At 40.7% G+C, this 24,317-nt stretch overlaps 1 protein-coding gene across 1 annotated transcript; it reads right to left on the bottom strand.

Annotated features, from left to right (window-relative positions):
* Positions 1 to 20,316: 20,316 nt before the first annotated feature.
* LOC118556964 lies at positions 20,317 to 23,114 on the bottom strand. The gene is made up of 3 exons (XM_036125738.1): positions 22,794 to 23,114; positions 22,600 to 22,679; positions 20,317 to 22,247 (listed from the first exon to the last, which is right to left on the bottom strand). The coding sequence occupies exon 3, from the start codon at positions 21,475 to 21,477 to the stop codon at positions 20,317 to 20,319; it is 1,161 nt and encodes a 386-aa protein (XP_035981631.1). The 5' UTR covers positions 21,478 to 22,247; positions 22,600 to 22,679; positions 22,794 to 23,114.
* Positions 23,115 to 24,317: the final 1,203 nt, after the last annotated feature.

Consider the following 24,317-nt stretch of genomic DNA (forward strand, 5'->3'; position numbering starts at 1 on the left):
GATCCCATTGTGAGATTACAGCCTTTCGTACTGAGCCTGGTTGGAGTTCTGGTAGCTTCTTTTGGAAAAAGGGAGTTGTTCTTTCCTCTTTTGCTCCATGCTTGCTCAGGAGGAGGGATAACATGGATAACTTACAGTATTTGCACATGTAAAGCTGATGTTTAATTTCTTGTATTAAAATTATGGCTGAATCAGACCACGCGTAGCCAAAACTGAATCTGACTGGATTGTATGGGAGTTAACTGGACTGATTTTTTAAGGCTGATCTTCTTTATCAAGCATAAATAAGCTACGCAATCCATATCCAATTCAGATCAAACACACTACATGGGAAAAATACAATCTAGACCATGGGTCTTCAATGTTTTCCAGGCCAAGGACCCCCAAACTGATGGCGAGATGGAGCGGGGACCGCCTAATTATATATATTGTATAAAATTGTGTTACATCAAACTGGTCCTATAGTGCCATGTGTAAATGTACCTTGTTATTGTGCATTCAATACTAAGATACTCAAATAATACACAGGTTCTTATATTCATGTTTTTATTTTAAACATGTGCGAGGCACAGTGAGTAGGGTGGCCATGGCACTGCCATTTATAAACATAACATAACACAATAAACTGATACCTGCCAAGATCAACAATGTCTGTCAATTGCATGCAATCATGCATAAAAGCTATTTAAATGGACATTTTTAAAACATAAATGTGAAAAGAAAAATAAGTGATGCTTGTTAGTGTCACTGGCATGCATAAACATACCTGTTATATTGCATACAATACTGAACTATTAACATCACTGACAGATTCATGTTTTAATTTTAAGTTTTTTTTATTTATTTATTTTTTTAATTCAACCAAAACTTTCGCGACCCCCATGCAGTACCTCCGCGGACCGCCTAGGGGTCGCGGACCCCCTAGGGGTCGCGGACCCCCTGTTGAAGACCCCTGATCTAGACGTCAAAACCATGTTATGACAGGAATGGGTCCTGCTAAACATGTAACCTCTGTTTGCAATTGTCATTTTTAAAGCAACTTGAGCAATTTAAAAAACCAGATTAGGTGGGCAAATATTGCAGCGTAAGCATGTAACATACAAATTAACTTAAGTTTGTTTACAAGTTGGGTTCGGAAGCTTATAAAAAAAAGTTTGGTCTGTATAAAAGAGGCTGCTGGTTTATGTGGCGGACATTCTCTGCTCATATTTAGATTTAATTATCTTAGAGTGCAGGAGCCTGCAGGAGTGAGGTCAGATGAAGGGCCTGAGAAGTAATGAGAGCGAAAGGCTTTCAAGAGGTGAGGTATGCGGTTTGTCATTCTTGGACACCACTGACCATTGGCCAAACACCTACCAGCTGCAGTTCTTGGCATGATGAGGCTCTGCTGTCCTGTTTAAATGATGGATTTCAACAAATGTAGTATTTTTCAGAGAGCATGAAAGTTGCCGCTATTTGATTCTTGAGGTTCTCTACGCTGAAAGAATAGTACTGTATGCTTCAAAGATGTTCGGTGCGCTGGATGGCTTGATCATAACGAGGCATTACTGAGGCATGTGTCACCACGGTTCTATTGTTGGTCTCTCAGGATTTTGCATTCCCATTGTAGCGTATTGCCAATTTTACTGTTCTTCGTTTGTATATTTTAGTCAGCTTTTACAGGAACATAATAAAATTAGAATACCCTGAAATAGTTCTATTTTCTTTGTCATCCATTTCAGATGCTCTTTGTGTTCTTTCAAGTCAGCCAGGGTGTTTTTTCTTCCCTTTAAACTCTCCTTGGGTGCAATTTTTGCCCAGTTTTTGTACCATCATGGAAAGATTTGGACAAATTCATCTTCTTACGAGACACAAACAAAATATCAGTTTTGGAGAATTTATGTATTTGATCCTGTAAAAATATTTTTTACCCTGTTTGATTTAGAGAAAATCCAAAATATAGTCAACCTAGGGTCCAGCAATTGTTTTTAGAAAAGGCATTTGAGTTTTTATCTACAATAATACCCCCATACATATTGTCTCAAATGCACAATTGAAATGTTAAAATAATATGACAGCCATTCTCGTGATGAATGTGTGATGAGAATTTCGGATCAGCTCTGTGAGGCATCATGATATTCTGAATAACTACTACTAAAAGACTCCTCCTGTCTTAAACGTGGGAAGATGTTTGGCAGTTGTTTTGCCTCTGGCCATGCATCCCCAACACATCGCCCTACGCCTGTGTTATGAGATCCTAAAGTTTTTTTTTCTTATGTTCAAAGAATGCTTTGTTTTCGGTGTCCTTTACCACATTTTAGCATTTTGCTGAAGGTCAGTTCTATTGGAACTTAAACCCTTTTTCAAAGTACAAAATTTCACCTCTATTTTGACGGTTCAAGACCAAGGAGAGACAAGCACTTACAGGTTGGGACTCTTGCCTAACCTCCGTCTGGAATATTAAAGGAGAAAATATTCAATAATAGATTAGGGAACCTTTTTGTAGGAGGAAATCTGAGACGCTTTACTAGACAGTTGAGAAAATACACAAAGATGTGGGATTTAAGAGCAGCATTTCCCTCTGAGACCAACTCATGTCGTTTTTGATTAGCAAGACGTGCAACTGTCCAAACACACCTGCACTGTTGTGAATCGGAAATTGAAGTCCTACACCCAGAAGTGATTCACGTGCAACTTGGCTCATACAAAAACATCCCAAGCGTGCTTTTGCCTCCAGCTAAAGATCTAAATTACATCTGAAGTTGAAGCTAGGAAAAAAAACTGCAGTGTAAGTTAAAATAGTGACTCTGAGGTCGAATTATTATGCGTCCCTTCATGTGGCACAATGCTGAATTAAAAAGCTGCCTGACTAATTTTGACTAGGGAAAAAAAAAAGAAATGAAGAAGAACACGAGAAGTGGAAAAAAGGAAAACAATGTCAAAGGACATGGAGAGAGATGTGTTAATTTACTAATGGCGTCTGGAAGAGTTAATTAAGCCAGCTACGGGGAAGGGGAGAAAGTGCTGAGTCCTGGAGACACAAAATATTTATTCATTAGCCCATTAATGTTTAATTTCTTTTTTTTCCCTCTGTTTTTCAAATGCAGGAAGGAAAGCGAAAAGCTTTGAACATTTGACCTTATATGTAAAAGTGTGGGATGAGCCTGAAAACCCGTAGGGATTGTCTTAATCATTAAGAGCCAGCTCTGAAACAAAAAAGGAAATTAAATGAATGGAAAATATCTCAGATCCTAAGAAATTTCTTATGTATTCCTGCAGTTTTGCTCTCCCCCATACTTTAGTATGGCCACCACCTCACACGCAAAAATAGATAAGCTGTAAATGCTCCAAGCAACACCTCTAAATAGTATTCTTACACCTTGAATTTTTATTACAGTTTGTCATTTTGCAACCACAAACCTCAATGTTTGGTTTGTCTTGCGAATGATTAGGGCACTTCATGCTTCGGTTCTTTGTTTAAAAGTTCATTTGCATATAGTTTCCTTACCTTGATCGGATTTTATGTGATCAACACAAAATGAAACAAAACTAAAGTGAAAATAATACTATTACTGATTTTCAAAATGCATACAGTGGTGACGTTTTATTTCCAGTCTGTCAATTTATGCTTAAATAATAATAGTAAAAAAAAACAATATTAAGACATGATGATGACACAGTAAAAGTAATGCATCCCTTCCTGACATAATAAAATACTGATTATACACCGTGCATAAAATCAACATAATTTCTTGATGTTTCTTGTTTGTTTTTCATACCAACAGGAAAACTGTGTGCAGCATTACAACTATCAATACATTGTTAATTTATTGAAAAACTGCTTGTACTTTAATAGTAATAACGTGATGCACCAATAAACTGAACTGTAATAAATATCAACTGATTTCTGCTTGATCAGATCAGCTCTGACTAGAGATTGGCAGGTTAGACCTTAAAGAAAACTAGAAATAGGTATGAGCCTGTAAAAGTCAGATTGGAAATTATATGCTGTACTGTGCCAGAGAAAGGACCCGAAATTTCAGCCAAACACAGGTAGAGATGTTTATTTTAAAGGAGCAACTGGTATAAGACTGGGCCGAGAAAAGAGACGGGTTAGTGACTGCGGAGGAGTAAGGGAATGTAAACAGACTCAGAAATAAAGCCATTAACCTTGGGCAGGGTTCTTGGTTCCGTTAAGTGGTGCCTTTATTCTCTGGAGAGCCAGGAAGCAGCTGCTGCAGTGATGTTGATGTCACAACAGGTAGCGGCTCAAGAGAGGTGAGAGCTAGCTTTAAGCGTTGTCCCTGACAGAATGTAAAGCCTTGATCCAAACCCAGGGGACAGGCATGGGTCACACACGGGCATTCAGAACAGGGAAGACAAATCCGGAGTCTAGGCAGAGATCGTCAATCAGGAAACAGAATCGAGATTGTGGTCCAGAAATCAGAAGCTATGGAGTCAAATTTCAACCAGGGCAAGACAGGGAAGGTCAAGGTCGAGACAAGGCATGCAAGCTTGAAAGGAACGCTGGACATCTACGGGCTAATGCTAGGTTCACACTGAATGTCTTTTGGGCATCAGGGGCATCTGGTTTACAAGCAAAGTCTATGAAGGATGCGCCCCTAGGAGCGTTGAGAGGTCCTGCAGTGCGTTTCACCTGTCGGGAGCAGTGCCTTTTGAGATTTAAGCATTCGAAGTGGCAGACACTAGAACTTTGCAGCTGGACCAGAGCATCAACCAATCAGTGTGAACCCGCAATGTGACGTAGTGGGGGATTTTCCAATGGGACGGAAGGACCATGAAAAGCCAGGAAGTAGACAATAGAGGACAAGCTCATCGGTTCACTGGTTGTTACCCCTCCAATTATCTACGAGTCGGGCTATCACTGCAGAGATTACTAATAGACTTTATAAATGGGGTGCCTGCTCTACTGCCATAGTAGGTGTCACTTAAAAATAGTTTGTTAGGCCCATATTTTACTAGTCATCATGACCAATATAATAGAACTAAGTTGTTTCATTGTTAAAACTGTAAAATTACATTTGAATTTTACATTGATTTTACAACACTGTCCATTTCCTGCGTTTTCCTTATCTGATGAATCACTTCAGAGCAATTTATTTGGTATCCTGTGAAAAGATTTTCTATGCAATACCTCCAAAGTTACCGATGGGGCAACCACGTCTTGGAAGATTTGCGTTTGTACACTTCTTTCATTTTCAGGGGATTTAGGGTTTGGGATAATGTTTTACAGCATAATGCTGCTTTAAACTTCTCCACAACCCCCTTCCTGACCTGTCTGCTGTGTTCCTCTGTCTTCGTGATGCTGTTTGTCACTAAGGTTCCTATTTAAACCTTTGCGGTTTTCACAGAACAAATTAATTTATACTAAGACTAAAATATGCACAAATGGAATATGGTCACTGATTAGGTGACATCTAATGGTATTGGTTGATTTTTATCTGTATGTTTTTATCTGTCTATTTTACTTCGGTCTATCAGGTAAAATCAAAATTAAATGCAAGGTAGTTTGTGGTTGTAAGGTGACCAAATGTGAAAAGGTTCCAGGAGCACGAATGCTATGTCAAGGCTGCTTACATGTAGGATCATTTGGAGATCACAGCCTTTCAACCTCATCTCTGTATTCGGCACCGAATGTTCATCACATGACTTGTTACATGCGACCGTACATGCTCCATCGATCCCACGAGACGTGTCAGTTGAGCGGATGCGGCATGGCTGAGGAGGAGCCCTCGTGTGCCTGATTTGTCTTCGGCCTAATTATATGGTGACAAACGGGTTGCCAATCACGAGAATATATTGTGTGGTTATATCTCAGGAACTCATCAAGTCAAGCCAATTAAAAGCTGCAATAAGAACAGACATTGGCAGCCAGCATAGCTCTCATTCCCTTAATTCATGATTGCCAATTAAAACAGAATAGCGTGCAAAGTTGTAAAGCTGTCAGAAGGGCCAAGCTAAATTACCCTTTTCCACTTTGAATGATGGATGCGTTCACTGCTCTCCCTTATCTTATTTATTCTGAGTGGTATGGGATGGGTGGTGGGAAGGACGGAGGGAGCAGGAACAGTTTAAAGAGTTACGCTAATAAAGAAAGTTGCTCCTTCTGAAGAATTAGAATCTGCTGGTAGAAGACTGTCAAGATAGAAAAACGTAATTAAATCAGACTTTGGATTGGATCCTTGCAGATAGCTCACAATCATATTTAAGATTAAAAGTATAAAGTGAGATAACATTGCAAGCTAATTTTGCTGTTCCTCTTCTATAGCTGCTTTGCAAAGATGTTCACAGTAGTCCCACATGTATGCGTTGTTCAGGTAAAGGTATTTAAAGCATGTTTTATTAGAGGTATTATTTATCTTAATCTGACACAAACAATAATCATAAAATCATGTCTGCCAAACTTAGTTTTGGTGATATGACATGTATTGGTCTTCTTTTACATTTCATAAGGTGGGAGCAAACAAAGAGAGGAATCTCTTTCTGGTCCTCTTTGCACAGATCCTTCAGGGTCCTAGGTCCTCTTTTTCTTTCTTTTCTTAGAAGCTTGACCTCAAGATTTTTTTCTTTTCCAGCAGAGGTCACCAGATTAAAAAGACCTGGTATTTTATAATTTAGGAGATCCCACAACCAACATTTCCAGGGCTTTTGGAAGAGAAAAACTGACCCACAGCATCACTAAACCTCCAACTTTCTTGGAAATTAACCTGAGGTGCTTAGGGACACGTTCATCTTTTGTTTTGTAATGAACCTAAATTGTGTGTTTCTTCCTTTAAAGCTTAAACTTAGCCTCCTCTGAGTAAAGCGCTCTCTTAACATCCCCGTAGCCAGTGGTGGGCACAGCTAACCAAAAAGTTATCTTTGCAAACTCATATTCCGCACACAAAAATATTAGCTTCGCTACCGTTAAAAATAAACGATTAATAAGGAAATTAGAGGAAGCCACGCTTACAGCTAACCGATAACCAACGGCTGCCGATGTCACACATCTTCAGACCAAAGATCGTGCACTCACACAAGGCACATGACAAATGTGTGCGGTGCTGCATGTTTGAGGTGATAGCTGTTAGATCAGGATCAATTACTTTTCAATGTTACTTTTTATAGGGCATTGGAGATATTGAAAATAATATTCTATCCCCCTGTGCTCATGGCAGCTGCGGTGTGAGTGTGTGGATTGGAAGCCAGTGTTGCCAGTTCCAGCGGGAGAGCAACCAGCTCCATTATATCTGTCTTTTAAACAGTATAAACGAACAAGCTCAAACTCGCTGATAATAACCAGACATGGCAACAGTGCTGGGAGCCTGGAACGCAGTGCTGAGCGTTTCCGGAGGTCCTTTTCCCCCTCTGCCATCAGACTATTTAGCACACATACAATAAATCATGACTTTTTGGGTTACTTGTTGCAATGTCAATGATATCAATAGTGTTATATTTAATGTGCATTATTTTAGAACTAAAAAGCATACATAATCATTTGTTTCATCATTGCTGTGTAAAAACATGTTTTCCCATGCTGGTTAAATGTCCCTCAAGGATTGCCATAGTGTAGGCACTAGGCAATAGGTTGCGGCCAGTGTTTTGTTTTGGAAGTGCAAGAGTCCCACTGAGCCATACAGCGACCCCAAAGTCCAGCCCTGAGCTCAGTCCACCTTCCACCTAATGCAATGCCAGCGTTGTGCTTGGTAACAAACCCAGAGAGCTTGTTAACACTACTGGTTAAAGGGTTGGAGTCACAAGCAGCACACTGTTAGCAGAAAGAAAAATAGCATCTTTTTTTTTAGTAATGGGAGCCGGCCACATCATAAAAATTAGAATAAAGGTAAGAGGAAACAACATGGCTATCAACAATGTTTTTTGTGGAGCCTTGACTGCTATTTTTTAGAGAAGTCTGTCTCGATGTGTATTGAGAGCCAGGATAGTGACCTAAATGGCGGATGAATTTGTTGTGTGAACGTTGTTACTATAGTTATCAAAACCCAATAAAGTGGACGCTAACTGGTCTGCAAACTATTTCTAAACTTAACGTGAACAATAATGTGTTGAATGAAAAGTTAACTCCGCAATTATCTATCTGCGACTGCGCCCACCACCACCTGTAGCATTGGGCAAAATTCCATGGCCCCGTTTCACAAAGAATGGCCGACCGTGAGTAGAAAGCTGCTACTCTGAGTAGTTCTACCTCACGCTGTCATGCTCAGCGTTTTTGGTTTCAGAACTGGCAACATCAATCAGGTAACTAAACTCAGCATCCAATCAACTCTGAGTTAAGCACGACCATGAAAAGAAGTCCTCACCAACGGAATGTAGATAATGCAATTCACCATGACAAGGGCAGGAAATAAAAAGCCTCGAAGTGTGCATTTCCCGGGACTGGAATTTGACATTTTTAAAAAGTCATAAGGAGAATATTAAAGCATTACTAACAAAAAGAAACATTGCTGTTGCTGCAGAAAAGCCGAATTAATGACTCAGAATTGCTGAAAAAGTCAGTGCTCAGTGATATGAGTGTTATTTGGCGCACTTATTTGACGTGGCAGCAAATCAATATGAAGTATGAAAATACAGTTTAATCGGGTAAGATTAAGTTATTGAAATAACTCATATGTTCATTAATTTTTTTGCCAGAATTTGGCTTCATCCATCCTTCAAAAAAAAAAGTTGTACACTGATTTTCTTGTAGGTTTATAATTTGTGCCACTCTCACTTTATATTAATCACATAGGCTATATTTATATTTTAAGTTGAAGTTAGGTGGCGTTATTCAAGTGAAGATCTGTGCCGTAGCCATAACAGTGTTGAAAATCCACTAACCCAGCTTTCTGAAACGGGGCCATGTTAGATATGGTTAGAAAGAAAATGCTTTTTCTGGCACACCTCCCAAAGAATCAACTGACATGTGAGAAGTAACGCCTGTTCCCACTCTGGGGCAGTGCTCTCATGGTGAACTTTGGAGATCTTTTTATCTACTTGTTTCTGTGGCGGCGATCTAACCTCATGTCCTCGTCCTTCTTTGCCACCATTTTTTAACAACATATTTTACAATTGCTCTGACAATTTTCTTTTCAAATTCTGATTCAGACAAATCAACTTACCTCATTTGAATTGCATGTTTTGTTGTCTTTCTCATTTTATAGAGTGCCAAGGAGAAATGTGCCTCTGCGTCATATTTACATCCAAGAAAGATGGGAAGCCATAAATTACTAATTAGTTTTGTTCTCACATGTTTGGAAGGATTCTTTTAAGATTTAGCTTGTATTTCTTATAGTGATTAGCCTGGTCATTGAGTGCAAAATTGGCAAAGCACCCTTTGACTTGTGACCAGATCATGGTAAATAGGGATGAGTGTTTTACGTAGATCCAGTTTGTGACTTCAGAGGCAAATGCAATAGATCGTGAGAAGAACCAGTGCTTGTTGATTCTGTTTTTAGCTTTGATATCCAATGCAGGGTTCTTAGAAAACCTTCAACGCACTCTACTTTTGAGCTGTATCTGTCTGAATTGAAGATCAATGTCCTGAACTGCTGATCTTTCTGGCTTTCTGGGCTTAGCAGCAATACATTACAGCCAAATTTTTGTTGTAAATAATACATATCAGATTTTCCTCTAAAGGCTTTCAAACTACCAGCAGTTAGTTTCATTTGTTTCAGAGAAATTGTAAGGGGGTGCCAATTGAAGATCTGGTTATCTGGAGTTATTTTTTTTTTCAACCCTTAAGGATTTCACTCACTGAACGTATTCAATTAAATGTATTTTATTTCTAGACTTTATTCAGTGTAGGATTATAATGCGACAATTAAAGATGTGTTTGTTTTAGAGCTTATTCACATGTTTACAAAGGGTGTAAATAAACGAACAGGATGCCTTACCTTACTGTATGACTCGACCCATATGTCGTGTTTCTGCTTTAGTTTAATCTCTTTTACAGCAGCAAAAATGTTTTCTAAATGTCTGAAAAGCAACTTATCCTGGCTGTGTCTCTGCACCATTAGCCACTGTTGCCACACTATTGATGGCCTAATTAAGATGTGTCAAGCCAGAATATGTCACATTTTTTAAAAGGCTGAAATTGATAGCTCACATTAATTTTCACTTTCTCCAAATGACCTTTAATTTTGCTCGCAAAATGCAGGCTCGCGTCTCCGCTGGCAACTCCCTCCCCATTTCTGCTTCTGAAACTATATGTCAAACCCGCTTTGACAACACACAGGAGGAAGCTACCTGCTCGCAAGATGGAAGCGTCTAAAAGCTTAAATTGAAGTCACTGTCAGACTTCAAATATCCATCAGAAAATGATAGGCCACAGACTCCCTCCAGAATAATTGTTTATAACTTTTCTCTCAGTTTTTTTTTTTTTTTTTTTTTGTGGGATCAATATCATCTTTGATAATAACCGTCTCTTTGCAGCCTGCTACTCTCTGCAATTTGGTTTTGCCCATCTTGTTATATTGTGTTCCCCTTGTGCTGTCTTGTGAAAGCAAAACAAGCGCCGGTTCCAGTCATGGTGCAGCAAATGCCAGGAAAAAGGTGATGGTTTCCATTTGGGCCCCCGCAGCCGAGGGTTTGTTCTCGTCCTCAGGAGATGTGCTCCACAGGCCAAGGTCTTTGCAGCAGATTAAAAGAGCGTGTCACTAACATCGCCCCGCTGACGAATCAATGGCGAAGCGCAGGAAATGAAAGCGGTGATGGACACATCAGCCCGTGTCACCGCGTGTCTGCTCGGAGCCTTCTCTTCATCCCTGGCAGCTGTCGGGACCTGAGGGGGACCCTGTCAGCTGGAGCCGGCATGGCTCCCGGCACATTCCTGAATCACGGAGGGAAAACCCTCGGGAGCTTCACTTGAAAAGGGCTCACAAGGCATCAACTCAATCAACTTCTGATACTCTGCTGCTGCGCCGGGCCAAAAGTTTTCCTGCTTTGGAAAATCTTGCTTTGATTTGAGGCTTATAAAGGCAGGGGGTGGCGGGGGGGGGTCATCCAAGTGTGGAAAACAGAACAAACTGATGGCAGTTAGTTCATCAAGTGTAGTCACAGATTTCGTTTTCTTGCATATAACGGAGATAACCAACTTATCTCATTCTAATTCCATCTTCATTCCTCACAATGATTGCATCAGGTTGTGCGACAATAGATTTAATCACCGTTTATCTCCACTCTCTTGCTTTATTTAATCATTTTAACTGCTGTGATGTCATACACAATCAGATGTGCAGCTTATTTTTCTTCATGTTGGAGATGCATCTGAGTCTGAAACAATCCAGTGTATACTAGACTTGAATATTTTGGCTGTTTTAATGTGCTAGTCATCATCAAAAGAGCCTTTATCCGTTAGACAGAACACCGCCAAACCATAGTTAAATGGCTGGCAAATTCACGTTTTAGTTCCCTGTTTGGTCTTTAGGTTGTTCAAACATGCTTTTGTGGATCTTTTTGTATGTTTACATAAGGTGCCTGGAAAAACACTGCATTCTTTTTTTCACATTTTGTCACTATTACGACAACAAGACTATATTGTATTTTAATGAGTGTTTATTTTACAGGCCAACACAAAGAAGCAAATAATTGTGAAGTGGAAAAAAGGGATATCTGTTTTTTAATTTAATTTTATTGTTTACAAAACAAACAAACAAAAAAACATCTAGAAATATGTATTCACCTGCCTGATCAAATGCTTTTAAGAACCACCTTGGCTGAAAAAATTCCAGCAAGGTGGAAGTCTTTTGGGTATATCTAAATTTTAGACTTCTAGCTTCTTCGCAAGAGCTGTGAGGGCAATCGCCCCCTGATAGGAAACTGCTGTCCAACGCTTTTTAATCACCCCCACTGTTACTTGCCTGTCATACATTACAATCACCTAAATGTTACTGCCTATCATCTCTGAATATCTAAATGCGCATTGCTATAAACAAAGCCTCAAATCATCATTGTTCAATAAGCACCGTATTACTTTTTGCATGCAAAAAGTTCAATTATGGTCTAAACAGACAAGAACAACTTCTTTCAGATGTGTGCTGCGTCCTGTTCATGACTTATTGCAAACTGCAAACATTGTTTGTTCTGGTAACAAGTTCTCCCATCTGAGCTGTGGATCTCTGCAGCTTGTCCTGAGTTACCATGGGCCTCTGGCGCTCTCCTCCTATTAAGGCTCTCCTTGCTCGGCCAGTCAGTTGGTAGGTTTGCAATTGTGCCATTGGTTTTTCATTTTTAGATGACCGACTGACCAGTGCTCTTTGTTGAATATTGCTGAATAGGTGTACTTCTAAACTTTTGCACAGCTTTATCACTGACTTCTCTTGTGTTACTTGGTTTTACGTCGTTTGTTCAGTAATGTTTTCTAAAACTCCAAACCTCGGACAACAAAGAGATTGTAATGGTGTTTCAGTGAAGGCCAGGACGTTAATAGAGGCTCTTTTGCCTTATCTACCAATATTGTGGCAAATAAGAAGGCACTTTTTTTTTCAAATGAGTTGCACATCATGTCAGTGAAGTTATTTCAAGGTAACCACAGACAAAGTGGTGATAAAGCCCAAATTTAAATGCCCAACGTTTATCCAAATTAAAATATTTATATTAATGAGTTAAAAGATTTCCTGCAGACTGCAGCAGATGTTTTCATGCTGCAATCAAGCTAGCCCTGGTAAGAATTTACTGCATTCAATTCTGTATTGGGAGTGATACATTTTACATTATACCTATTGAACAGTTTGTGCAAAATTGGAGTGCTGTTAACTGATCAAAGCTGACAAAGATTCAGCGACAAGTTTTACCCTTCAATTTAACCATCAAGCAAACAATGTAATTATAGACAAAAATTGAACAGCTCTGGGTGGGCCTGGCTAGTGAAGTCGCTTTTCTTTGAAAAATATATTTTTTTAGGAGTGTCACTTAAAGTCATCATAAAACAAAATGAAGCAGAATAAAATTGAATTTATGCTTGTCCCAGACATGAAAACAACAAACTTCATGTTCTAGTTCTCAGAGTGGCACAGAGAGAAATTTGCCAAAGAGCTGTGCGACTGTAATAAGCCGAATGCAAGGAAATGTTGGAAACATCCCAATTGTTGAGAAACCGTCAGCATGTGAAGGTGTTGTTGGATACTGCCATGATGTGTCTCTCTGTATGTCCACAGAGAGACAGAAGAACGACAGATTCTGTTATGGGGTAGGGGAGCTGTGGGACTTCTGCGTCACCTTGCACTTGAACTCAGGAGCACGTACTCAATTTAGTCACACGGCAATATTGGTGCGTACTTTAAGGGGCGTTTTCGGGGTCTTGTAACATTTGGAGCTTCAGCCCAGACCCCTCATTCCTCTTCCTCCCTCTTTAAATAAAGCGCTTTACAGCCTGTATTTATGTATTTCCCCCATGATGTTTATCCCTCGTGCACGTGTAACACAGTAGAGAAGAGTCCTATGTATTTTAGATAAATGGGCCAATAGGTTCGGCTATCGGAGCACAGTGAGGGTGTTTAAATGACAACGGATGCAGTTGGATGGTTTAACAAACGATTGCTTTAGTGAGATAAACCATCAAATTAACAAACAGTTGTACAAGACAAACAATTATGAAAATAAATTCAACACAATAAAATACATAAAATAATATGAACACTTGGCCAAGTTCTACTTCTCTGGTTTTATCTATTTTGGGTGCACCCTGTTAATCTAAATTCTGAACCTTAATGGATCACAGATTATTCGAATTCAGTTCACATTCAGATTGGACTCAACATCAGTCACGTGAGGAGAGTGTCCTACACAGTAGTTTGTTACTACGTCCAAAATAAAATTTATGTCCAAAGTCCCAGAATGAAACGAAAAAAATGGAAAAAAGTCAGTAAGTAGTCTCGTGCATAACAAACTCTGCGTGAAGATTTGAGTGACACAGGCCTACCACACCGCAGGGTGCAGCAGAACTCCAAATGCAAAAGGAGGAAGCCAGTTCCTTTTCTAAGTCCAGGTGGGAAGGCTCGCCATCAGTCTCTTGAGGAATCCACCTCAGGAACGATCCAGCGGAAAAAAAAAACCTGACCTGTCGACAGACAGGACCAGCACAATAATAGAATCTTTATCAAGCTGTGTTAACTTTAATCCTTAATTCGTGTTTCCATAGACATATCTGACATCAATTTATTATGTTACTCAACTTGCAATATACAGTTGTTGTTGTTTTTTACCAAAATGCAGTATTTCACTGCATTTTCAATTCACATTTTGTTCTAATTGTAACATTTTTTCAAGCACAATAATAAAACATTGAATTTTACCCAAACTCAGTAAAAGTTTACATTTGAATCATTAAATAGCTCAAATAAAGGCTATCATTCAACAATAATGTGGAAAAACAGAACAAAACCTTAATGAAAAGCACAGAATATGCTCACCGATCTCAATCTCACTCAATCTCAATCAGTTTGGGACAACAATATGATGGCCTCGAGTCCAGACAGGTGGGACACTTCAGCTGAACAGAGAGCGGAATGAACTTATATGAAACTACTAGCCATAAGCGCTAGCAAGGCTAACAAAGTAGCTCTAATGCTCGGCAGAAAAAATAAAGTTTAGCCTTTTAACTCACCTCAACTAATTCCAAATTAGAACTTGGATAATGAACAGCAATTCCAATTGCAAAAAGCTTCGTTTTTCATTTGTGTGTAATACTATAACAGTCTTAACACAGACTCTGACGCTGCACAGCTCAGCAGTCTCGTCCTCGTGTCCGATCTCTCTCGCTCACCCTATATTGCTACATACATGGGAAAGCAGGGCGGGACCTACAGGGGCAGTCTGCATTCTCATTGGTGGATAGACACTGGAAACTTAACTTCCTATTGGCTAGATAGACTACCTAGCTCCCTTAACGTCTGTTTCCTTAAAGAGGCATCCCCATTTTATGTATGTTACACCCTCCCCTCTGAAGGGTATGCCCGTCCCTGGGCATCTGCAATGCGACACTGAGTCACACAGCTCAAACATGCCTGACGGAATTAATGGATACATTTTCAAGACCATTTAGGGAACTAGTCAATGCCTCACTTAGACCATGGAAAAGAGAATTCACTACCATTATCAGAGGATTTCCTAGTTTTACATAGTCTAATCTTTTAGGCTTCGTGTGCACTCTCTGAGAGCGACGAAGAAATGTTTCAGCATCTTGAGGTCCATCAGTCTGAAACTTTAAGGGTTCAGGCTGGCCAGTAACAGGTTCATTTGCTTCACAAAACCCATCATCACATGCTGCATCTGAGTTCATCTCATTATCTGGAGGAGTTTCCTCAGATTGCTGCAAATCCAAACACTGAGGGGATCGGTTCACTTGGTTCAGTTCAGGTAAAACGTTTGCTTCGGATAAGCTGTCTTGTTCAGGTAGGTTGTCATGTTCAGGTAGGTTGTCATGTTCAGGTAAGTTGTCATGTTCAGGTAAGTTGTCATGTTCAGGTAAGTCGACACTTGATGCACCCTGAATATCTCCAGTACTTTTATCTCCTACAAGGGACTGAGTTGCTGGAGCATCAGGTGAGAGGGAAACTACAGACTCCTCCGTTTCTGCTGATTGCCGAACTGCACAAGGAGGCTCACTCAACTTGTGAGTTTCAGGCACCACAACAGATATATCAGGTCCATCTGTAATACGAGGGAGAAATGCCCAATCAGGTACATCATCCAAATCTGAGATGATCTCCTCCTCACTCTCAACGACTGGACATTGTCTTGTTCTGGGTCTCTTGTTTGGACGAGGTTTGATTGTTGCAGGTTCTGCAGCTGCTGATAGGAATCCACAGGGCAGAAGCAGGTCTCGGTGCAGAGTCCGCACTGGTCCTTCTTTACCTTCTGGTTTAACTGTGTAAACTGGCATCTCTCCAGTTTGCTTGAGGACAATATAAACATCCTCCTCCCATTTGTCTGCCAATTTATGTTTTCCACGCAGCTTCACATTTCGCACTAGAACTCTGTCTCCCGTCTGCAAAGTTGATTCAATCACTCGCCGGTCAAATCTAGCTTTATTGCGACTTGCATTCTTTCCTGCATTGCTAGTAGCAATACGGTAACTTTCTTCCAACCGAGATTTCAAATTGCCGACGTACTGGGAATGAGTCTGCTTAGAAGCCGTTGTGGGCAATCTGAAAATCAAGTCAATGGGTAATCTGGGCTGTCTCCCGAACATCAACTCGTAAGGAGAGAACCCAGTCACATCACTCTTTGTACAATTATACGCATGTACCAGAGGTTTGACAAAGTCTTTCCAGTGGAGTTTATCTGACTTGTCAAGTGTTCCAAGCATTTGAAGGAGAGTGCGGTTGAATCTTTCAACTGGATTTCCCCTAGGATGGTAAGGGGAAGTGCGCACTTTCCTGATGCCAATGAGTTCACAAAGTTCTTTTATGGTCTTTGATTCGAAATCAGCCCCCTGATCACTAAGGAGCTTTTCAGGAAAACCATAATGGACAATGAAGTTTTCCCAGAGGCACTTCGCCACAGTCTGTGCTCGCTGGTTTGGAGTTGGTATGGCCAATGCATATTTTGTAAAATGATCAGTTATTACTAGAATGTCTTTCGTGTTGGAGCGATCTGGCTCTATTGACAAAAAGTCAATGCATACCAGTTCGAGAGGTCGGCAGGTTTTAATGTTCATCAGCGGAGCAGCTTTTTCTGGATGTGTTTTTCGACGAACACATCTCTCACAGGCTTTAACCATTTTTTCTATGGTCATGTACATTTTCGGCCAGTAAAATCTGGTTCTTGCCAAATCTACTGTTCTTTCAACTCCAAGGTGGCCCATATCATCATGAAGACTCCTAAGAGCTGTAGCTCTTAGGTCCTCAGGAAGCACAAGCTGATATGAGATGTTTGGACCATCTTGTCGTTTACGGTAAAGCACTCCATTCTGCATCTCCAACCGTGACAACTCTCTGAGTAACAAAGGTAGTTCTGGTAGCTCCAACCTGAGACTGGGACATGGAGTTTCACCAGTCTCTAAGAGTACAATAACTGCATTGATAGCAGGATCTAATGTTTGTTTTTGCCTCAACTCTTCTTCTGAGAATGAATGGACAAGAGGGGACCCATCCACTTGCTCCTGCTGGAAGCAGTCGGGAATGGCTGCGGACTGGTGAGTGAGGGATTCAACTAATGTCAACCCAGGAGTGGTGGCTTGAACACCAGCTACAGATGAAGTGACCATATGACGTTCACAAATAGCCTTGATCACCTCCTGGGGAATAGTTTCTGGACTGTCAGAATTGCTCAGGTGGTACAGTGTGAACTGCCGGATTCTCTCACTTTCTTTTTTGGATGCATAATCATCCTTTACTGGATCGTGAGGTCGGCGAGAAAGTGCGTCGGCATCTAGATTTTGCTTTCCCGCTCTGTACTGAAGACTGAATGAGTAAGTAGAAAGACTAGACAACCACCTGTAACCTGTCGCATCAAGCTTTGCGGATGTTAAAATATATGTAAGTGGATTGCTGTCAGTCACCACTGTGAAATCTGTTCCATATAGGTAATCAGAGAATTTTTCTGTGACTGCCCATTTAAGGGCCAAGAATTCAAGCTTATGAGCCGGGTACTTCCTCTCACTCTTTGAAAGTCCTCGACTCGCAAAAGCTATGACTCGAGATTGACCATCTTGAACCTGATATAGTGCAGCCCCAAGGCCAACAGTGCTGGCATCTGTATGTAAAACATACGGAAGCTGGGGGTCTGCGAATCCCAATACTGGAGCTGATGTTAGCTTCCTTATTATGTCATCAAAGGCTTTCTGACATTGGGATGTCCACCGCTCACCAAAGGACTCCTTTGGGTTGCGATACTCTGAACTTAGATTTATCTTTGGTTTCTTGTTCAGCTTTCTGAGTGGTGGATAACCGGAAGTTAGCTCATTCAGTGGTTTTACAATAGTCGAGTACCCCTGAATGAACCGTCGGTAGTATCCAGCAAATCCTAAAAAGGATTGAAGCTCTTTGAGATTTGTGGGGATCGGCCAGGTCTTCAAGGCCGCAACTTTCTCAGGGTCGGTTTCAACTCCTCTCTCAGAAACAACGTGACCAAGGTATTTCACTGAGGTTTGAAAGAATTTGCACTTCTCTGGTGCCAGTTTCAACCCATATGTCATCAATCGTTCAAGAACACGCTTCAAGCGCTGTTCGTGTTCTTCCAGGGACGATGAGAAAATGATCAGGTCGTCAATGAACACTAGAACTTCTTTTAGGTTCATATCGCCAACACACTTTTCCATCAGTCTTTGGAAGGTTGAAGGCGCGTTTGTTATTCCTTGGGGCATTCTGTTGAATTCCCAGAATCCAACTGGACACACAAATGCAGTCTTATGCTTGTCTGCTTCTTCCATTTCGACCTGATAGTAGCCTGACTTGAGGTCTAGAACGGAGAACCACTTAGAGCCAGAAAGTGCAGTGAAAGCATCTTCCAGTTTTGGAAGAGCGTAGGCGTCCTTAATAGTCTGCATATTCAGCTTTCTGTAATCCACACACAGACGAACAGAACCATTCTTTTTGCGAACCACAACGATTGGGGAAGCAAATGGGGACTCAGATTCCCGTATAACTCCAGAATCTAGGAGTTCCTGTAGATGTTGTCTTACAGCATCCACATCGTTGGGGTGTATCGGACGTGCTCTTTGCTTAAAAGGCGTCTCATCACTGAGCTTGATTCTGTGTTTCACTTTATCAGTATGGCCAAAATCCAGGTCATTTTGAGAGAAAACATTTGGCATGGTGTTTAACATTTTTGTTATTCGCTCTTTCCATTCAGTGGATAGAGGTGAATCTCCAAAATCAAAGCTCAGTTCTGGGAAAGACTTCGCTTGAGATTGAGAACAGTCTGGTTCATTGACGGTATGTTCTTTGTGTAACACCTGTACTATAGCATTAACGTCTGCCACAATACTGTTGGGGGGAATGACTATGTCATGATAGGTGTCATTTCTTAGTACGACAGGAAGATGACAAGAGCGTTTGCTTGGTAAAGTTACCGCAATCGCTGAAACGAGTAAGCCATTCGGTAGAGAAGAAGCTGATGGTTGCTCAAGAATGACATCTCTCTTCATGTTCAAACGATCAACATGAACAAAAGCTTCAACAACAGCGGTTTGCCTTGCAGGAACAACTTTAGGTGAATTGCCCATTAGTTTTGCACACCCAAGGCTGCTGTGGTTAAGCTCCCTTTGTCGTATCTCAAGTATTTTGAGAACAGCCTTATATCCATTGATCAAAGGCTCAAAAGATGAATGTTTCTGGTAATCAGCATAAAGAACGTCAAGTGTGTTTGTTCCTATAAGCACCTGTTCATGAGCTGCAGAGCGAAGGTGAGGAATAACCAAGGCCAGAGTGTTAATTTCAATATCAGACCCAACAAACTCTTTGGAAAAAGTGATGGTAAGCTCAACATATCCTAAATAGGGAACAAACTGGCCATTAGCACTCTCCACTTGAAGCAAATCATTTAAAGAATGAATGGTAAGATCAGAAAGGTGTTCTTCATAAAAGGACTGGGGCACAGTTGTGACTTGTGAACCTGTGTCCAGAAGACAGTTTGTGTCTTTCCCTGCGATACATACTTGAGCTGTGGTTTTAGTTCCCACAAGGCCATGTGGCAATTTTAACCCTTCTACCTCAACACACTTGATAACAGATTTCATGGTTTTGGGACTGCAGTTTTGTAACTTCGCTCCCATATGTCCCTCTATGGAAGCAGAGACTAGTTTAAATGTGTCTCACTTTGAGGAGCATTAGAGGCTTCCCAAGCAGCCTGCTTTTCTCTCAGCTGTTTTTTCTTAGCTGCTACAAGGGAAGGATTCGGTGCTTTATCACAGACTGAAACAACATGGCCATCCTCTCCACACTGGAAACAGTACCAGGGACGCGGTCTGCCATTTGCTTTAAGTGTGGTAGAATGCTCACGGCTTGTTTTTGCTTTCACAACATGGGCTTCATGTGTGACGCATAGAGGAACAGACTTTGCTTTTTGTTGCTTAGGTTGTTTTGGCTTTTGACTCTCTGACACAATGCTCTTCACCTGAATGCTGAGGTCAGCAATTTGTTGCTTGAGCACCTCAAGATCAGTCTTATTTATCAATTCATTTGTGTCATGTGCAAGATGCACTTGTGACATGGCACGCTGCTTGCCATGGCCAGACTTAGCATGGCTGAAATGCTGTCGCATGCGAGACATTTTTGCAGCCTGTTTATCTTCTTCTGTTCTAAGAAGGAGCAACAATTCTGCAAAAGTAGGAGGGTTTTCTTTCTTTTGTTCTAACTGAAAATCAGCTATTAAAGCGTTCTCCCAACAGCCTCTGCAGAACTACTTTAAAAGCTGTTGGTCAAACTCAGGAGCGGAAACACCACCACGTCTCATTGTTTTGCTTAAGGCAGTGTGCAGTCTCTGCAGGAAAACAGAAGGTAACTCTCCATCATTCTGGAACGTGCTCATGAACCTAGCATAAAGCTCGTCACCGTCTTCAACTGTCCCGTAAGCGGAGTCAAGCAATTTAAGATAAGTTGAGGGACTAGACTGTGGGCTCAAATGTTTGATCATTTCAGAAGCAGGAGGAAGAAGACTGTCCAATATACGATGTGTGCAATGCAAGTCTGGCACAGATGGATCTCTGATAAGAATCTCAACACTTGCACGCCATGTATCATAATCTGCTTCATGGCTCGGACGTGGACTCTTGCCAGAAAAAGCTCTGAGTCTACTGGGTGAGGTGAACTGGGGTGAGTTATCATTGCTGCGCACCACATGCTCAACCACCACTCGCTGAACTGCAGGTGGATTGACATCGATTAGGGGCGTAGCAGAGGATTCAGATGAGGCAGCAAAAGTCTGTGGGGGGTTGAGATCGATCAGGTTTTTACTCAAAATGGAAGGGGTGAGAGGCTTACTTTGATCATTTGCTGGTGTCAAAATCGTGGAGTTAGTAGGCATTACTGACTGAGGGGTTTCAGAAGATGGGATATCTCTTTGGCTGGTTGAGTCTTTTTGTGGGGTTGGACTCTGTGGAGCTGAGGATTCTGTATCAGTCTGAGGTGATTGTGCAAAGGCACTTTCTGCAGATGAAACCAGATTTTTAAGTTCCTCCTTCAACATTTCTCCTAATGAATTTCCACTCAGCCTGGCAATTTCAGAGAGCTGTTCCATGTACATTTTAGTAGCTTTGCTTCTGGCATCTATGGTGTAAACACTTCCTAAAGCCTTCAACTCATACACAATGCCTGCTTGAGTCGTGCTTGGAAGCTGAAGAGGCAACAATGGCTCCAATGTCTGCATGGCAGTTTCATGTGCAAACTCAATAATCATGTCTTTATGGTAATCTGATTTAGGATCATCTAAGCGAATGTAACGGTTAATGGAACCATACTTCTGGAGAAAGGTTGACACTTCCTCATCTGTCTCTGACCCTGTTAAACCACTAACAACCACAGAATGGGGAATTTGGATGGACTCCCGGAGTACCACATCCATTTTTTTTTTTTTTTTTTTTTTTTTTTTTTTTTTAGAAGTACTTGGCACGATCTAACAATACTTGTAAGATGTCTGACATTTAAACACACACACTCATGCTCCTGGCTGGCTCGCCATAAGATCCTATGTAACACAGTAGAGAAGAGTCCTATGTATTTTAGATAAATGGGCCAATAGGTTCGGCTATCGGAGCACAGTGAGGGTGTTTAAATGACAACGGATGCAGTTGGATGGTTTAACAAACGATTGCTTTAGTGAGATAAACCATCAAATTAACAAACAGTTGTACAAGACAAACAATTATGAAAATAAATTCAACACAATAAAATACATAAAATAATATGAACACTTGGCCAAGTTCTACTTCTCTGGTTTTATCTATTTTGGGTGCACCCTGTTAATCTAAATTCTGAACCTTAATGGATCACAGATTATTCGAATTCAGTTCACATTCAGATTGGACTCAACATCAGTCACGTGAGGAGAGTGTCCTACACAGTAGTTTGTTACTACGTCCAAAATAAAATTTATGTCCAAAGTCCCAGAATGAAACGAAAAAAAATGGAAAAAAGTCAGTAAGTAGTCTCGTGCATAACAAACTCTGCGTGAAGATTTGAGTGACACAGGCCTACCACACCGCAGGGTGCAGCAGAACTCCAAATGCAAAAGGAGGAAGCCAGTTCCTTTTCTAAGTCCAGGTGGGAAGGCTCGCCATCAGTCTCTTGAGGAATCCACCTCAGGAACGATCCAGCGGAAAAAAAAAACCTGACCTGTCGACAGACAGGACCAGCACAATAATAGAATCTTTATCAAGCTGTGTTAACTTTAATCCTTAATTCGTGTTTCCATAGACATATCTGACATCAATTTATTATGTTACTCAACTTGCAATATACAGTTGTTGTTGTTTTTTACCAAAATGCAGTATTTCACTGCATTTTCAATTCACATTTTGTTCTAATTGTAACATTTTTTCAAGCACAATAATAAAACATTGAATTTTACCCAAACTCAGTAAAAGTTTACATTTGAATCATTAAATAGCTCAAATAAAGGCTATCATTCAACAATAATGTGGAAAAACAGAACAAAACCTTAATGAAAAGCACAGAATATGCTCACCGATCTCAATCTCACTCAATCTCAATCAGTTTGGGACAACAATATGATGGCCTCGAGTCCAGACAGGTGGGACACTTCAGCTGAACAGAGAGCGGAATGAACTTATATGAAACTACTAGCCATAAGCGCTAGCAAGGCTAACAAAGTAGCTCTAATGCTCGGCAGAAAAAATAAAGTTTAGCCTTTTAACTCACCTCAACTAATTCCAAATTAGAACTTGGATAATGAACAGCAATTCCAATTGCAAAAAGCTTCGTTTTTCATTTGTGTGTAATACTATAACAGTCTTAACACAGACTCTGACGCTGCACAGCTCAGCAGTCTCGTCCTCGTGTCCGATCTCTCTCGCTCACCCTATATTGCTACATACATGGGAAAGCAGGGCGGGACCTACAGGGGCAGTCTGCATTCTCATTGGTGGATAGACACTGGAAACTTAACTTCCTATTGGCTAGATAGACTACCTAGCTCCCTTAACGTCTGTTTCCTTAAAGAGGCATCCCCATTTTATGTATGTTACACACGGAACTGAAAAAAATAGTTTCCGCCCCCATCACCGACTTAAACGGGTATCATTGAACATAGATCATGCTTGGACTGGACAATCAGTTCCCAAATAGCCTACTGTTCTTCTATACTTATAGAATTTGGGGATACAACATAAAAGTGCTATTTCCTATATTGCTATTTCATTTAGGATTAAGACTATGGTTAGTGGGTTAAAGATGAAGCAGGAGTCCATGCCTCACCGGGTCTGCTTGGAGCTCAGACATAAAACATCTGCTCGGATAACAACTTCAAACTCAGCCTTTGGCATGCGTAATTAGGCACTTAGAGGTGCCTTGCGCAAATACAGGGGAAATAATGTCTGGTCAGGGTGGAGGTTGAGAAGACAAACCTGTCTCTGTGAAGGGTGACGACAAAGTTTATGAAATGTAACAATCAACAAGAACAGGAGCCGATTAGAGGAAAACTCAGCAGCTGGATCATGCATAATGATGCAGCGTAACAACTGAAGCATGCGGGCCAACCGTATTTTCCCCCTTTTTTAACTCTTAACTTTAATATTGTGTTTAATAAAAGAAAAGAAATTAGCATAAGTTTTCCATTCATTAAAAAAAAAGATTTTGTGTGTTCTGGGTGTCTGAATTGAGGATGCGACGGCGGCCATTTCTGAGTGACGTGGTTCTAAATCATCTTACAGGTGAAGGATCCTGATTATTTTTTTCCACTTTCAATTCAAGGATGCTCACTTGAACATAGAAGATCTTTTCTCCATCTCCTCATCTTGTATCTTCTTCATATTGAATTTACAAACCTGGAACTTACAAATAAACTTGCTATCAACTATAATTATTTGGCCCACCCATTTTTATTAGGCCTGGCCGAAATGCAATTTCTGGCTACGCCACTGCTTCATATAGACAAATATGATCGCTCCTCTTTGATCACTGTTGTGTTCAGCTCTTCATCATCTTCAGTCAGCCGCATGCCTTTCTCCGTCTTTTACATTTTTCTAGACTCCTTTTAGATTTCTGGGCAGGAATAAACTGTACCCCACCCTCCAAACATTTAGGATAATACGAGTCTGAATTGTATATTCCCCACTGACAACTTTTTTAGCATTTTTACTAACATTTTTAAGTGAATTCCCTTTGACCCCAATGCGTTCATAATGTGAGATCCCAGCAATGTCAGAAATAAAGGGTGTGCAACTT

Source organism: Fundulus heteroclitus, chromosome 21 (assembly GCF_011125445.2).
Source record: "Fundulus heteroclitus isolate FHET01 chromosome 21, MU-UCD_Fhet_4.1, whole genome shotgun sequence".
NCBI classification, from domain to species: domain Eukaryota; kingdom Metazoa; phylum Chordata; class Actinopteri; order Cyprinodontiformes; family Fundulidae; genus Fundulus; species Fundulus heteroclitus.